At 47.1% G+C, this 13,488-nt stretch overlaps 1 protein-coding gene across 2 annotated transcripts in view; it reads left to right on the forward strand.

Moving 5' to 3' along the window:
* Positions 1–5,795, forward strand: part of IL6R (interleukin 6 receptor) — an 85,589-nt gene extending 79,794 nt beyond the window's left edge. For both annotated transcript variants that reach the window (XM_082615960.1, XM_082615959.1), the window contains exon 10: positions 1,903–5,795. In XM_082615960.1, coding sequence (XP_082472086.1) covers positions 1,903–2,149 — 247 coding nt within the window. In that variant the 3' untranslated portion in view covers positions 2,150–5,795. The remainder of the gene's footprint in view (positions 1–1,902) is intronic.
* The last annotated feature ends 7,693 nt before the right edge of the window (positions 5,796–13,488 follow it).

The raw sequence follows: 13,488 nt of genomic DNA on the forward strand, positions 1-13,488 counted from the left end.
TCCTCTGCATAGTTTCTTGTTTGTTTTTATGTAGCCATGATTTTTCTGTCTCTACAGCTCTGAATCCTGCCTTTTAAATTTAGTATCAGTTATATAACATAAGCACTTCTTCCCATTATTACAAATTCTTCGTAAACCTCACTTTCATCACTCCTCCATTAGGTGGCTATAATACCCAAGATCACTTAACCAACTTCCTATTATTGGGCATTTGGGTTGTTGTTTTGCTTTTGTAAATAACACTGTGTTGAACATCTTTGTGCATAAAGCTTTTTCCGTAGCTATGCTCTTTCCTGAGGGTATATTCCCAGAAGTGGAATTCTTGGGTCAGAGGATCTGAATATTTTGAAATCCAGAGCATAATGACTCTATCCTCAGTTCTCTCATGAGGGAGGAGGATTCCACCCAGGGAACCAGCGTAGCTCCAGTAAGCACCCCTGCTGTGTTCCCTTCCTGTGCAGTGCCTGAATGGCGAAGCCTAAGTCACATTCTGCAGATTGTTTATTCCATTTGGATGACAGGCTAAGAGCCAATGTCAGATTTGGAGCCAACTATCAATTATTTATCATAACAAGGACAGGAGTAGCCTGTCGATATAAAAAGAAACCTAAGGAAAATCCCCAAACCTTGTTTTTGACATTGGTTTCCCCTCTTCCCTCCCAGCCCTTCCTGGAGTAGCTGACATTTAGTAGAATTGAGGGAGACCACCTTGCTCCCACTTTGAGGTCAGTGGGCAGTAAGTTAGTAGGCGACAAAGTGGGAAGCAGGAGGGGGAGATGAGCTGCCCCACCCGACAGAAGGTCCCCTTCAGGGAGGAGACCTGACTGTACCTTTGAAGATTGCTATCACCATCTCATCTTTCTCTGGGCTGTCAAGTGACTTTTCTCAGTTACTGAGCCCTGGCTTTGGGCCCAGAATGGAGCAGGGTGAACGAAGCTATGATCAGAGAGATGTTTATCTCCTTCCTGTTTAACATTGACTTTCCTGTCAGATGAGTCACTTGTGCCCAAGTGGTGCCCACGGCCGAGTCTGAGAACGTGCCAGCATGGTGTGAGGGGACCCAGAGGTGTAAGGAGAATTGGGGACGCTGGGAATATTAGAAGCAAGAGGAGCAGGAGGGCTGCTGAGGGAGCAGTACAGCCTTTTCCCTGCTGTTAAAGGCAGCTGCAAATTCTCCACCTCTGGCCAGTGTTAATTTGACTGAGGGGCCCCTCTGGGTAGCCTCTGGAGCAGGACAAACTAAATTCTCGGTGCTGTAAAGGGACACTCAAAGCCACACTCTCAAAGCCTCAGTTTCCCCATTGGTAAACTGGACCCACAACACATACCTATTCTCTTGGGGTATTTTATTTATTTATTTATTTATTTATTTTTGTCTGCGTTGGGTCTTCGTTGCTGTGCGCGGGCTTTCTCTAGTTGCAGCAAGCGGGGACTACTCTTCGTTGTGGTGCGCAGACTTCTCATTGCGGTGGCTTCTCTTGTTGCAGAGCACGGGCTCTAGGCGTGTGGACTTCAGTAGCTGTGGCACGTGGGCTCAGTAGTTGTGGCTTGTGGGCTGTAGAGTGCAGGCTCAGTAGTTGTGGCACACAGGCATAGTTGCTCCACGGTATGTGGGATCTACCTGGAGCAGGGCTTGAACCCGTGTCCCCTGCATTGGCAAGCGGATTCTTAACCACTGCGCCACCAGGGAAGCCCTCTTGGGATATTTTTGATGACTCTTCAGAGGATTGTGTAACTCCTGGTAACAATAAACAGCCAATGAATAAATAGTTATCACTTCTTGGAGCTGAAACCCAGGAGTGCCAGGCCACCAGGGCAGCCAGCTGTTGGTGTTTTTCTCGCGGGTTTATCACAGAGGGAACTCAACATTTGCATGGTTTGTCTTTGTGTGTCTGTGTGAAGGTTCAAGAAGACGGGGAAGCTGCAGGCTCTGAAAGAAGGCAAGACAAGCGTGCACCCACCGTATTCTTTGGGACAGCTGGTCCCTGAGAGGCCCAAGCCCACCCCAGTGCTCGTGCCCCTCATCTCCCCGCCGGTGTCCCCCAGCAGCCTTGGGTCTGACAACACCTCGAGGACTAGCCGACCAGATGCCAGTGGCCCTCAGAGCCCTTATGATGTCAGCAACAGAGACTACTTCTTCCCCAGATAGCTGGCTGGCCGGGCGGCACCTGGCAGCCTGGGGTGTCAGGCCCCCTGGACTGTGTGGATGCTGAAGCACAAACTGACTTAGCAAAAGACGCTCCGCACTGCCATGCCAGCTCATCTCGGGTGCTCGGGGCCTCTGGCTTCACCTCTACAGAAGGGCCTCGCAGAAAGTTCTGTGCTGGGTGAAAAAAAGGTTTGCTGCGTCTGTTCAGAAGGAAGAGATGGTTGAGTTTTTGAACCACTCTTCCTCCAATGCCCTGCTTACAGGGCTTAGAGTGAACTCAGGCCCCCGTGAAGAGAGGGCTGTCAAGACTCTACCGGACACTCAGGTGGGCAGAGCTGGGTGGCTGCACAGGCCTCAGACTCCCCTCTGGGCTTGGTGTGGACAAGTTGCTGGCCTCCCGCGCACCCCGACCCACCTCCAGGAGCTGCACCCTCAGGCGGGTGGGATGAATGTCCAGCCAAAGACTCCCCGAGTCACTTATCTCTTGGCCCACCACACAGTTTCATCTTCTAGCTTCTTGAAGCCCAAGTGCCTTCGCAATTCAGTTTTTCTAGGCCTGAGATTGGCTTTTCTTAAACCACTGTGGCTGGGGGAAAGTCTTACCTGCTTTTCTTCACTGAACAGCTGAGAGGGGGGTGATAGTATCTCAGGGCCTGATGGTTTGAAATGGAATTATAATTAGTTCCTCATTAGCATTTTTATAAATGTGAATGATAGTCCTGGGCACTTGCTGAATCCAGAAGCAACTGCACTGGCTCGATTTCCCTTTTTGGATCCCAGGACTTCAGGAAAGAAGCTGCGGGGAAGGAGGGGAGTGGTGGGGACAGGGTCTCCATGCTTGTCTGTCATAGCATTGCTGAGGGGGACAGTGGCCTCTGCAAACCACCATTCTCCATTCTCCCCCTCCCCTGGCCCTCCAAAATGAGAACTCGCATTAGGGAGAGCTTCTGCCAGTGGTGAAATCAAAGCTGCCTTATTCCAGCTTTGTTTATTTTGGTTTCAGCTGAGCCTGAGTAACCAGGGAAGGTAATATTTATGCGAAAAGACAAAAGAACCTGGCAAGAATGGATTTTAATTTGGTTTTTAAAAGCTGCTGACTATTTTATCTTCAGAGGGTGGAAGATCCAGTATTAGCTGAGCGTCAGTATAGAAATAATGGGGGAAAAACACAATAGCTTTGTTTAGCACAAAACTGAGTCAAGTGAAAAAGGAGGAGAAAAGGAGATTTTGCCCTATTAGAGAAGAGACTCTGGTTTCATTCTAAATTTTGTTTTTGCCTTAAAAAGTGAAAAGAAAAAAAAAAAAAAGTCTGCCTCTTCTCTAATTTAGCGGAAAAGCAGCTTGTTACTACTCCCCCAGGCGGCTGAGAAGGAAATGGTGTCCAGCTCCGTGTCACAGTGCTGGGAAGCAAGCCTCCCACGATTACCCAGCAGGTCAGCTGAAAATCCCCACCCCTGAAAGCCACGAGCCCTTGGGTATCAGAGGAGGTTCATTAAAACAAACAAACAAACCCTAAACTTGGTGCCTTCCTCTCTTTAGTTAGTTCCTTGAATGTGATTCAGTTCAGCTAGTTTGAAGCACCGAGTAAATGTCTAGCCGTGAGACTGCACTAACCACTTCAGTTCACTTTTCTGTCTGGGCTTTGAAAATTCAGTGATGTTAGTGGTTACCCAAACAAGCACCCTCAAGTATTCTGGGATGTCCCAGAATGAAGCTGTGATTAAAATCAGTCGTGTAACCACCACTAAAAATTTACCAGACCACAAAACGTTTCTAGTAGTCTCCCCTTTTAGAAAAATAACCACCAGCACCAGATAGGTGGGGAAAGGATGGAAATGACCATGTTTTATTTACCATTTGCCAGGTTCAAACTGTTATGATGTTGGACTACGCAGTGATTTTCATTGCTGGCTTTGGCTGTAAATTTCAGACCCTGTTTCTGCTTTTGGCAGCTAATCTTAACTTGACAAAAGTGAGGCAGGTGGTTTTGTTTTGTTTTGTTTTTCTCTAAATTTTCCTTGACTGAGAACAGCAAAAATGCTGTTAAAGGGAAATATAAAAAATGAGAGTCTGCATGAGATAGGGTGATTCTGTGCCCACGGTTCTTTAACTCTTGACAAAGTTTTACCCACGTGTAATATTACCAGAGCCAGGCAGAGCGGTGCTAGTGGAAGATGTGAAATCCAGATAGCTCATGATTGCTGAGAGCTAGGCAGCTTTGATCTCCAAATTGTTATTGCTTTCATTATTATTGGAACGGAACTGCATTTTTTTTAATTGAAGAGGGTTTTTTTCCCTTTATTTTTTTATAAGCTAGTATAGATGAAGGAAAAATATTTGTCTTCTCTGGGTTGTAGGCCTTGCTCAGTGTACACAGGTATACACCCTAAGCTTTCTCTGTCCTTGAATCTGTGGTCAGTGAATGTGTGTTTCAATCCACAGGTCATTCTTACCTGTGTTTCTGCAGCACATGTGCTGCCTTTTAGCCTCAACAGTGATGCTACTCACCTAATACCTGTAGCAATCTGCTACACAGCCAGATGTGAAATGTTAGCACAGCGACAATTTTTGTTAAAGACGGGCAACTTATCCTGCTGGGTGGGAAAAGTTGAAAATATGCTAGATCAAGGTCTCAGTTAAAGTGGTCATTAATTTTTGTAGCATTAATGAAAAAAAAAAAGGTCGAGGAGGTAGCATTGAATGTGTCTACAAAGCCCTTGGTGACTCTGAGAGCTCTTTGCCCCGATGGAGCCTTGCCCTTGCAGTTTGTTGGCCAGGCTCTTGGCTCACCCCGAGTGTCCGCCATTTCCCAGCTGCCCCCAAGGGAAGGAAACACCATTACAAGGGGTGGAATCTGATGCTGGAATGGATTGGGAGCCCACCTGGTGGTGAACAGAGCTGAGCAGGGCAGGCTGGGAGTGGTGGTCATGGTTTGTGGGTTTCCTGCAGAATGTTCAGGAATGTCTTGCCTGGCTGCTTTAGTGCTGCGCTATGTCGCTTCATCAAAGGCACTTAAGATTGACCCAGTTGGGGAGGAGTTGGTGAGAAATTTATCTTAATTTGGAGAAGCAGGGGCAACTGGTGGTCCTTGGGAGCATGAGCCTGGATTCCAGCCTTCTATGCAGCAGTTGGCAGTGGGGCTGTTGCTGAAAGGGAGCCCAGCTGGCTCAGCTTCTGTGCCAGACACTCCTGAGCATCCCCGAAAGGTCCTTCCAGCATCGTGTCCTTGGTGTAGCCTGGCCCCAGTGCCAGTGAGTTTCTATGGCAACCTTAATGATTATTAAGGAACATTGTCAGTTGTATGAACATATGCTCAAATGCTGATATACTTCAGAAGGAAAGGATTGGAATAGCATGTAGCAAGGCTGTTAATTAATAGAGAAACCATATTTGGATGGAGATCACACATCCGTTAAATAGAATACCTCAACTTTACATTGTTTTTTTCTGGAGAGAAATAATAGTTTTAAGTTTTTGTTTTTATTTTTTTACTTAATTACCTGAAAGCAAATACCAAAGGCTGATGATGTCTGTATATGGGGCAAAGGGTCAGTATGATGTTTTTCAATGTTTTCTCTTTTTACCAGCTACTTTGCATTTAAAGTGAAAATTGTAAATGTTTGAAATAAATAAGTTCCAAAAATTATGCTTGAGGGGTAATTATGCTTTGGCACCTGCGTCATTTCAAGGAAAGACTTGAATGATTATGGGGGAAAGGGGTAAGGAAAGATGGGTTTAAAATTAAGGAGGACCATTTTGGGGTGAGCTTCTCCTTAATGCAGGATTAAATTACCTCTGGGAAAAAAATCAGGTAAGTTTAAGAAGTAAGTAGCAATCTCTCAAAGACTTTAATGATGAAAGTATTTCCCCAAATGAGCCCTGGGGTTTCTGGAAGGGGCGTAGTTGCTTCTGCCATGTTTACACCATTATCAGGTGATGGACCTGTGGGGAAGGAAAAGGAAGGGCCATTATTCATCAGAAGACTGTTTATTGGACAGGAGGGTGTTAACGGAATCACAAAGGCAACCTTGTACTTCTTGATCATCAGATAGGCTGCATCTGTCCCCTATTGAAAAGGGTCCTCAATAAGAAAAACTTGGGACACAGCCATCCCATATCTTCCAAACAGAGGAAAGTCATCGTGTGGATGCTCTGTGGATAAGAGTTGCTGTGTAAACAGTTCAGGGCTGGGGAGGAGGAAACTGCATGGAAACCTGGAAATTGTGTAACTCAGACCAAAAGCTGAAGTGTGAGGCCCTGCTGTGTGACCCCACCCCACCCCCGGCCGCCTGGGCAATCAGAGGAAAGCCTCACGACCACACCTACAGGGCCCATCGACTCCCTGAGGATGCCACTGTCTCATTTGAGGTTGGTCCCTGTCTTGCAGAAAGCGACACAGGAAACAGATGTCCCTATGGTGGCTTGGCTGTGTGGGCCCCACGGAGGGTGCAGGAGTGGGTGTAAGGGGCAGGAAATGGGAGAGGCTGCCTCCCTCTTCTCCACGGTGTCACTGTTAGGATGACATGCTTATGATGCTCTTTCCAGAAGAATTTGGGGGAGCAGATGGTGAATCTTGTAGAGGATGGCAAGGAACACTCAATTCCTGGAACAGCCTCTAAGGAAAGCATTTTCCTTATTTATTAATGCATAAGGAGACCAAACCTTTCTCCATGTCTGTGAGAAGCACAGGCCAGAGGCAGGGAACTGTGTGCCTTCCTGCAGTAGCAGAAGTGTGCCGTTGAAGGGCCTTAAACTGGTCCATGCAGTGTTCAAGGGCTGGGCTGGGGGCACAGCAGCCCCTCCAGCAGAGTGGTGACCAGGTGGGCTGCCTGAGTGGCCTGTCGCTTCAACAATCCTGAGCATGAGAGTGAGCCCTGCACTATCCTTCAAATACTGCCAACCCCTCCTTTCTCTGTGAAAGTTCTGTCTTCTTGCTGATGTGTGTTACTTAAAAACAACAGAACAACCTCAGCCACATCTTATTTCATACCAGCAGTTTTCCGTGACCATCCAAAACATGAATACAATGAAGTTTTTCAGTAAAATCCGGAAAGACTCATACTATGGGAGTAAGCAATATTCAGTTAGGATATTTCTTCTAAGGTAACTTCAAATTGCTTAGTAAAGCTGCCCAATGTCCACAAAGAAAATAGCTTACTATTTTCTTTCTTTTTTTTTTTTTTGGCGGTACGCAGGCCTCTCACTGCTGTGGCCTCTCCCGTTGCGGAGCACAGCCTCCGGACGCGCAGGCTCAGCGGCCATGGCTCACGGGCCCAGCCGCTCCGTGGCACGTGGGATCTTCCCGGACCGGGGCACGAACCCATGTCCCCTGCATTGGCAGGCGGACCCTCAACCACTGCGCCACCAGGGAAGCCCTTCTTTTTTAAAAAATTTATTTTATTGAAGTATAGTTGATTTACAACATTGTGTTAATTTCTACTGTGCAGCAAAGTGATTCAGTTATACATATATACATTCTTTTTCATATTATTTTCCATTATGGGTTATCACAGGGCATTGAATACAGCTCCCTGTGCTATACAGTAGGACCTTGTTGTTTACCCATTCTATATAGTTTGCATCTGGGAATTCCCTGGTGGTCCAGTGGTTAGGACTTGGTGCTTTCACTGCCGTGGGCCCAGGTTCAATCCCTGGTTGGGGAACTAAGATCCAACAAGCCATGCTGCATGGCCAAAAAAAAAAAAAAAAAAAGTTTGCATCTGCTTATCCCAAACTCCCAATCCTTCCCTCCCCCACCCCTACCCCCTTGGCAAGCACAAGTCCATTTTAATATTTCATTATGATTTTTTAAAGAATAAAATTTATTGGGAGGACAGTGAATTCTACTTTGGTTTTTAAATGCCTGTGCTGCACAGTGAGGGTTTTGCATTGATGAATGGTATAAGTGGGACATTCTGGAGTCGGTGCCCAACCATAGATGAAGAGAGGAAGGAAAGGTGGAGGAGGCCGGCGTGGGCACACCCACTTGTGTGGGCAGCATGTTTGCCCTGCAGAGCGCAGGTATACACGGGTGTACACTGGAGTCACCACAACCAAGCAGGGATTCCAGATCAGTCTGATGTGGACTGAGATGCTTCTGAGGAAGGTGGTGGTGATGGACCCCGAGGGTGACTGTGGACCATGATTGTATAAGGTGGGTGTTCTGGGGCCTCGGACTTCAGGCCTTGGTGAAATTCAGTGGATCATGTCCATGGATGGGTCCAGGGATTAGAAGAAGCCCAGGCTCCACCCCCAGGCCCTCTGCATCACAAAAGTGGGTGTCTGTTTACATGAGTGTAAGGTCCTGGGTTTCTCCTGCTGTGCAGCCGGCTCTGAGGGTCTCTGTGCTGGAGACCACAGGGCAGGAGGTGAGATTCTATAGCAAGATGTTACTGTGGGTACTAATTGGGTAACAAAATCTGTGGACAGCAAAGAGCTACACCACTGGCCCTACTGGTTACCTGGAAGGCCGCCGTCCCCTTTTGTTCAAGATGGTCTATTAAAATTAGCTAATAGGGCTTCCCTGGTGGCGCAGTGGTTGAGAATCTGCCTGCTAATGCAGGGGACACGGGTTCGAGCCCTGGTCTGGGAGGATCCCACATGCCGCGGAGCAACTAGGCCCGTGAGCCACAACTACTGAGCCTGCGCGTCTGGAGCCTGTGCTCCGCAACAAGAGAGGCCGCGATAGTGACAGGCCCGCGCACTGCGCTGAAGAGTGGCCCCCGCTTGCCACAACTAGAGAAAGCCCTCGCACAGAAACGAAGACCCAACACAGCCCAAAATAAATAAATTAATCAATAAACTCCTATCCCCAACGTCTTAAAAAAAATTAGCTAATAATAACGACAACCGTTTATGGACCCTCCACCATGTGCTTGACAAACAGGATATTCTTTCTCATAATGGCACTGCAAGGAAAGTGTTTTCACCTGTTTACAAGTGAGGTCACAGAGGCTCGTATTGGTGAAGATAGTGATCTAAGACACCTGAGCTAAGAGGCTGACCTAGACCCCAAACTTATGTCTGCCTGACTCCAAGGCCGGTGCTCTTCGTCCTCGCTGTGTGGCCCCTCAGCCCCTGGTGACAATGAAGATGGGCCTATCTTTCCAACCCCTTTTCCAGGCCAGGTGCCCTTACCCTGTGCTGGGTGGGGCCTGGTCCTCTCACCCCTGAGAGGAGATGGACCTGGATTCCTCATTTGGTTTATCACACCCGTCAGTGTGGAAGCTGAGACCCTGGGAGTCTGAGCCACACGCTGGTGGCCTCAGCGTGTCCCTGAGGCCACCAGACCCGGGCGCTGCTCACATAATAGGCAGCCACAGAGAAGATGGGCCACAAAGGGGAGGGGCAGCAAGCAGCTCCTTACACCTAATTGTCCTTGATCAGAAACCAAACCAAACCACTTCCCCTCCTCTGTATCAGCCCTGTATCTATTCCTCTGAACTCTGTGTTCTGTTGCTTCCTTGGTGTAAACTTTAATGAACTTCCTTGAAATCTCCTAACTGTGCTTTTTTTTTTTTTTTTTTCTTTTGCGGTACGCGGGCCTCTCACTGTTGTGGCCTCGCCCGTCGCGGAGCACAGGCTCCGGACGCGCAAGCTCAGCGGCCATGGCTCACGGGCCCATCCGCTCCGCGGCATGTGGGATCCTCCCGGACCGGGGCACAAACCCGTGTCCCCTGCATCGGCAGGCGGACTCTCAACCACTGCGCCACCAGGGAAGCCTTAACTGTGCTTTTTTTATGGCGTGGGAATCTTTTTCTGTCCACTCTGCCTCTGAAAGGGTGAATGATCACCACACTAAGATGTGGTTCTCTCTGGGCCATGAGATCCATTCAACCACCATGCCGCCTGCTGCAGGGATATAAGAGGAATCAATCCCTCCCCCAAGTGTCAGTCCACCCACTGAGCCACACAATTAAGGTGCAAACGCTCTCTCTGGGAGCAAGTGACTAATCTGGTCTAGGGAGTCAGGGAAGGAAGGGATAGGGAGAGTGAAGATGGAGGTGGAGGGCTCCGGGTGGAGGGGGCGGCCCAGGGAGGCTGCTGGTGCAGGGCCTGGGGCTGGGGGGCCTGGGGCTGGGGGGAAGGCCTGCCTTGGACATGCTCTGCGGTGAGCAATCTTTTGATATTCTAAGAGCATTAGGGAGCTGCTTGAAGACCGGATTTGCACCTACTTTTTTCTTTTATGCATATTAAAAATTTTTTCATGAGCCTGTATGTTTTTACAACTAGAGTAAGCTTTTCACTGACTAACTTTTGGGATAGTTCAGCCAGGTTGTACTGCTTATGAAAAATTATTTATTAAAAAGTGCAAGATGGGACTTCCCTGGCAGCAAGGAATCTGGTTAAGAATTCGCTTGCCGGGGCTTCCCTGGTAGCTCAGTGGTTAAGAATCTGCCTGCCAATGCAGGGGACACGGGTTCGAGCCCTGGTCCGGGAAGATCCCACATGCCACAGAGCAACTAAGCCTGTACGCCACAACTACTGAGCCCACGTGCCACAACTACTGAGCCTGCGCTCTAGAGCCTGCGAGCGCAACTACTGAGCCCACATGCCACAGCTACTGAAGCCTGCGTGCCTAGAGCCCGTGCTCCGCATTGAGAGAAGCCACCGCAGTGAGAAGCCCACACACCACAATGAAGAGTAGCCCCCGCTCACCACAACTAGAGAAAGCCCACATGCAGCAATGAAGACCCAATGTAGTCAAAAATAAATTAATTAAATAAATAAAATTTTAAAAATGCTTTAAAAAGTACTATATTGCTAAAAAGTGCTAACCAGTGTCTGAGCCTTCAGTGAGTTGTACATAATCTTTGCTGGTGGAGGGTCTTGGCTCATTGATGGTGCTGACTGATCAGGTGGTGGCTACTGAAGGTCGGGATGGTGGTGGCAATTTCTTAAAATAAGACAACAATGAAGTTTGCTGCATGGATTGACTCTTCCTATCATGAATGATTTCTCTGTAGCCTGCAATGCTGTTTGATAGCATTTTACCCACAATAGACCTTCTTTCAAAACTGGAGTCAATCCTCTCAAACCCTGCTGTTGGTTTATCAACTAAGTTTATGTAACAGTCCAAATCCTCTGTTGTCATTTCAACAACTGTCACAGTTTCTTCATCAGGAGTAGAAGAAACATCTACATCTCTGCTCATCCATAAGAAGCATCTCCTCATCCATTAAAGTTTTATCATGAGATTATAGCAATTCAGTCATATAGTCAGGCTCCACTTCCAATTCTAGTTCTCTTGCTGTTTCCACCACACGTGCAGTTACTTCCTCCACTGAAGTCTTGAGCCCTTCCAAGTCATCCGTGAGGGTTCCAATCAACTTCTCCCAAACACCTGTTAATGTTGATATTTTGATCTCTTCCCATGAATCACAAATGTTCTTAATGGCAAGCAGAGTGGCAAATCCTTTCCAGAAGGTTTTCAATTTCCTTTGCCGAGATCCATCAGAGGAATCACTATCTAGAACAGCTAGAGCCTTATGAAATGTATTTCTTAAAGACTAAGACTTGAATGTGGAAATTACTCCTTGATCCATGGGCTGCAGAGTGGATGTTGTGCTAGCAGTCATGAAAACAACATTAATCTCGTTGTACATCTCCATCAGAGCTCTTGGGTGACCAGGTGCATGAGCAGTAATTGTCAATTAGCAGTAATATTTTGAAAGGAATCTTTTCTCCTGAGCAGTAGGTCTCAACAGTGGGCTTTGTCAACAGATGTGCTGTCGTCCAGGCTTTGTTGGGCCATTGATAGAGCACAGGCACAGCTGATTTAGCATAATTCTTAAGGGCCCTAGGGTTTTTGGAATGGTAAATGAGCATCAGTTTCAAGTCACCAGGTGCATTAGCCCCTAACAAGAGTCAGCCTGTCCTTTGAAGCTCTGAAGCCAGGCATTGACTTCTCCTCTCTAGCTATGGAAGTCCTAGATGGCATCTTCTTCCAATAGAAGGCTGTTTTGTCTACACTGAAAATCTGTTTAGTGTAGCCACCTTCATTAATGATCTTTGCTGGATCTTCTGGATAACTTGCTATAGCTTCTACTTCAGCACTTGCTGCTTCACCTTGTACTTTGATGTTATGGAGATGGCTTCTTTCCTTAAACTTCATGAACCAACCTCTGCTAGCTTCAAACTTTTATTTTGTAGCTTCTTCACATCTCTCAGCCTTCACAGAACTGAAGAGAGTTAGGGCCTTGCTCTGGATTAGACTTTGGTTTATGGGAATGTTGTGGCTGGTTTGACCTTCTAGCCTGACCACTCAAACTTTCTCCATGTCAGCAATAAGGCTGTTCTGCTTTCTTATCATTCTTGTGTTCACTGGAGTAGCACTTTTAATTTCCTTCAAGAACGTTTCCTTTGCATTCACAACTTGGCTAAAACTTTTTGGTGCAAGAGGCCTAGATTTCAGCCTGTCTCGGCTTTAGGCGTGCCTTCCTCACTAAGCTTAATCATTTCTAGCTTTTGACTTAAAGTGAGAGACTCTTCCTTTCACTTGAACACTTAGAGGTCATCGTAGGGTTACCAATAGGCCTAATTTCAATATTGCTGTGTCTCAGGGAACTGGGATGCCCGAGCAGGGGATGGGGGAAATGGCTAGCCAGTGGAGCAGTTAGTACACACACATTTATTGATTAAGCCCATCATCTTATATGGGCATGGTTCATGGTGCCCCAGAACAATTACAAGAGTAACATCAAACATTACTGATCACAGATCACCATCACAAATATAATAATGAACAAGTTTGAAATACTATGAGAATTACCAAAATGTGACACAGAGACAGGAGGTGAGAGGATGTTGTTGGAAAAATGACACCAATAGACTTGCTTGATGCAAGGTTGCCATAAACCTTCAACTTGTAAAAATCGCAGTATCTGTGAAGTGCATTAAAGTGCAATAATACGAGGTATGCCTGTCTAGGCACACCAATTAAGAGCCACTCCAGAATTAGACCTGGGCTGCAATCTGGGCTACCACTTACTATGTGACTGACCCAGTGTCTTTACCTGAAAAATGAGGCTACCTGGTTCACTGAGTTGTGGAGGATTAAAGCAAGATAATGTAGCATGAAAAGCATTTGTTTAGGAGCACACCCGGTGTGTAGCCAAGAGTCTATTCTCATTACTTACATCTTGGCCTTTCACAGGGTCAAAACCCAACACTCAGCAAACCCTGGGCTCTTGTAAATGTGTTCAACCTGAATTCTGAAAACAATTACTCAGTTGCTCTGGTGATGTTGGGGAGGTGAATATTTCTCAATGCAAACTTCCTTTTCGGTTAACACAGATGGGAAAAAACAATAAGCACTTGTACCACTGGGTGGCAGTTTA

The sequence above is a fragment of the Mesoplodon mirus genome (genome assembly GCF_964341445.2).
Source record: "Mesoplodon mirus genome assembly, chromosome: 3".
Lineage (NCBI taxonomy): Eukaryota > Metazoa > Chordata > Mammalia > Artiodactyla > Ziphiidae > Mesoplodon > Mesoplodon mirus.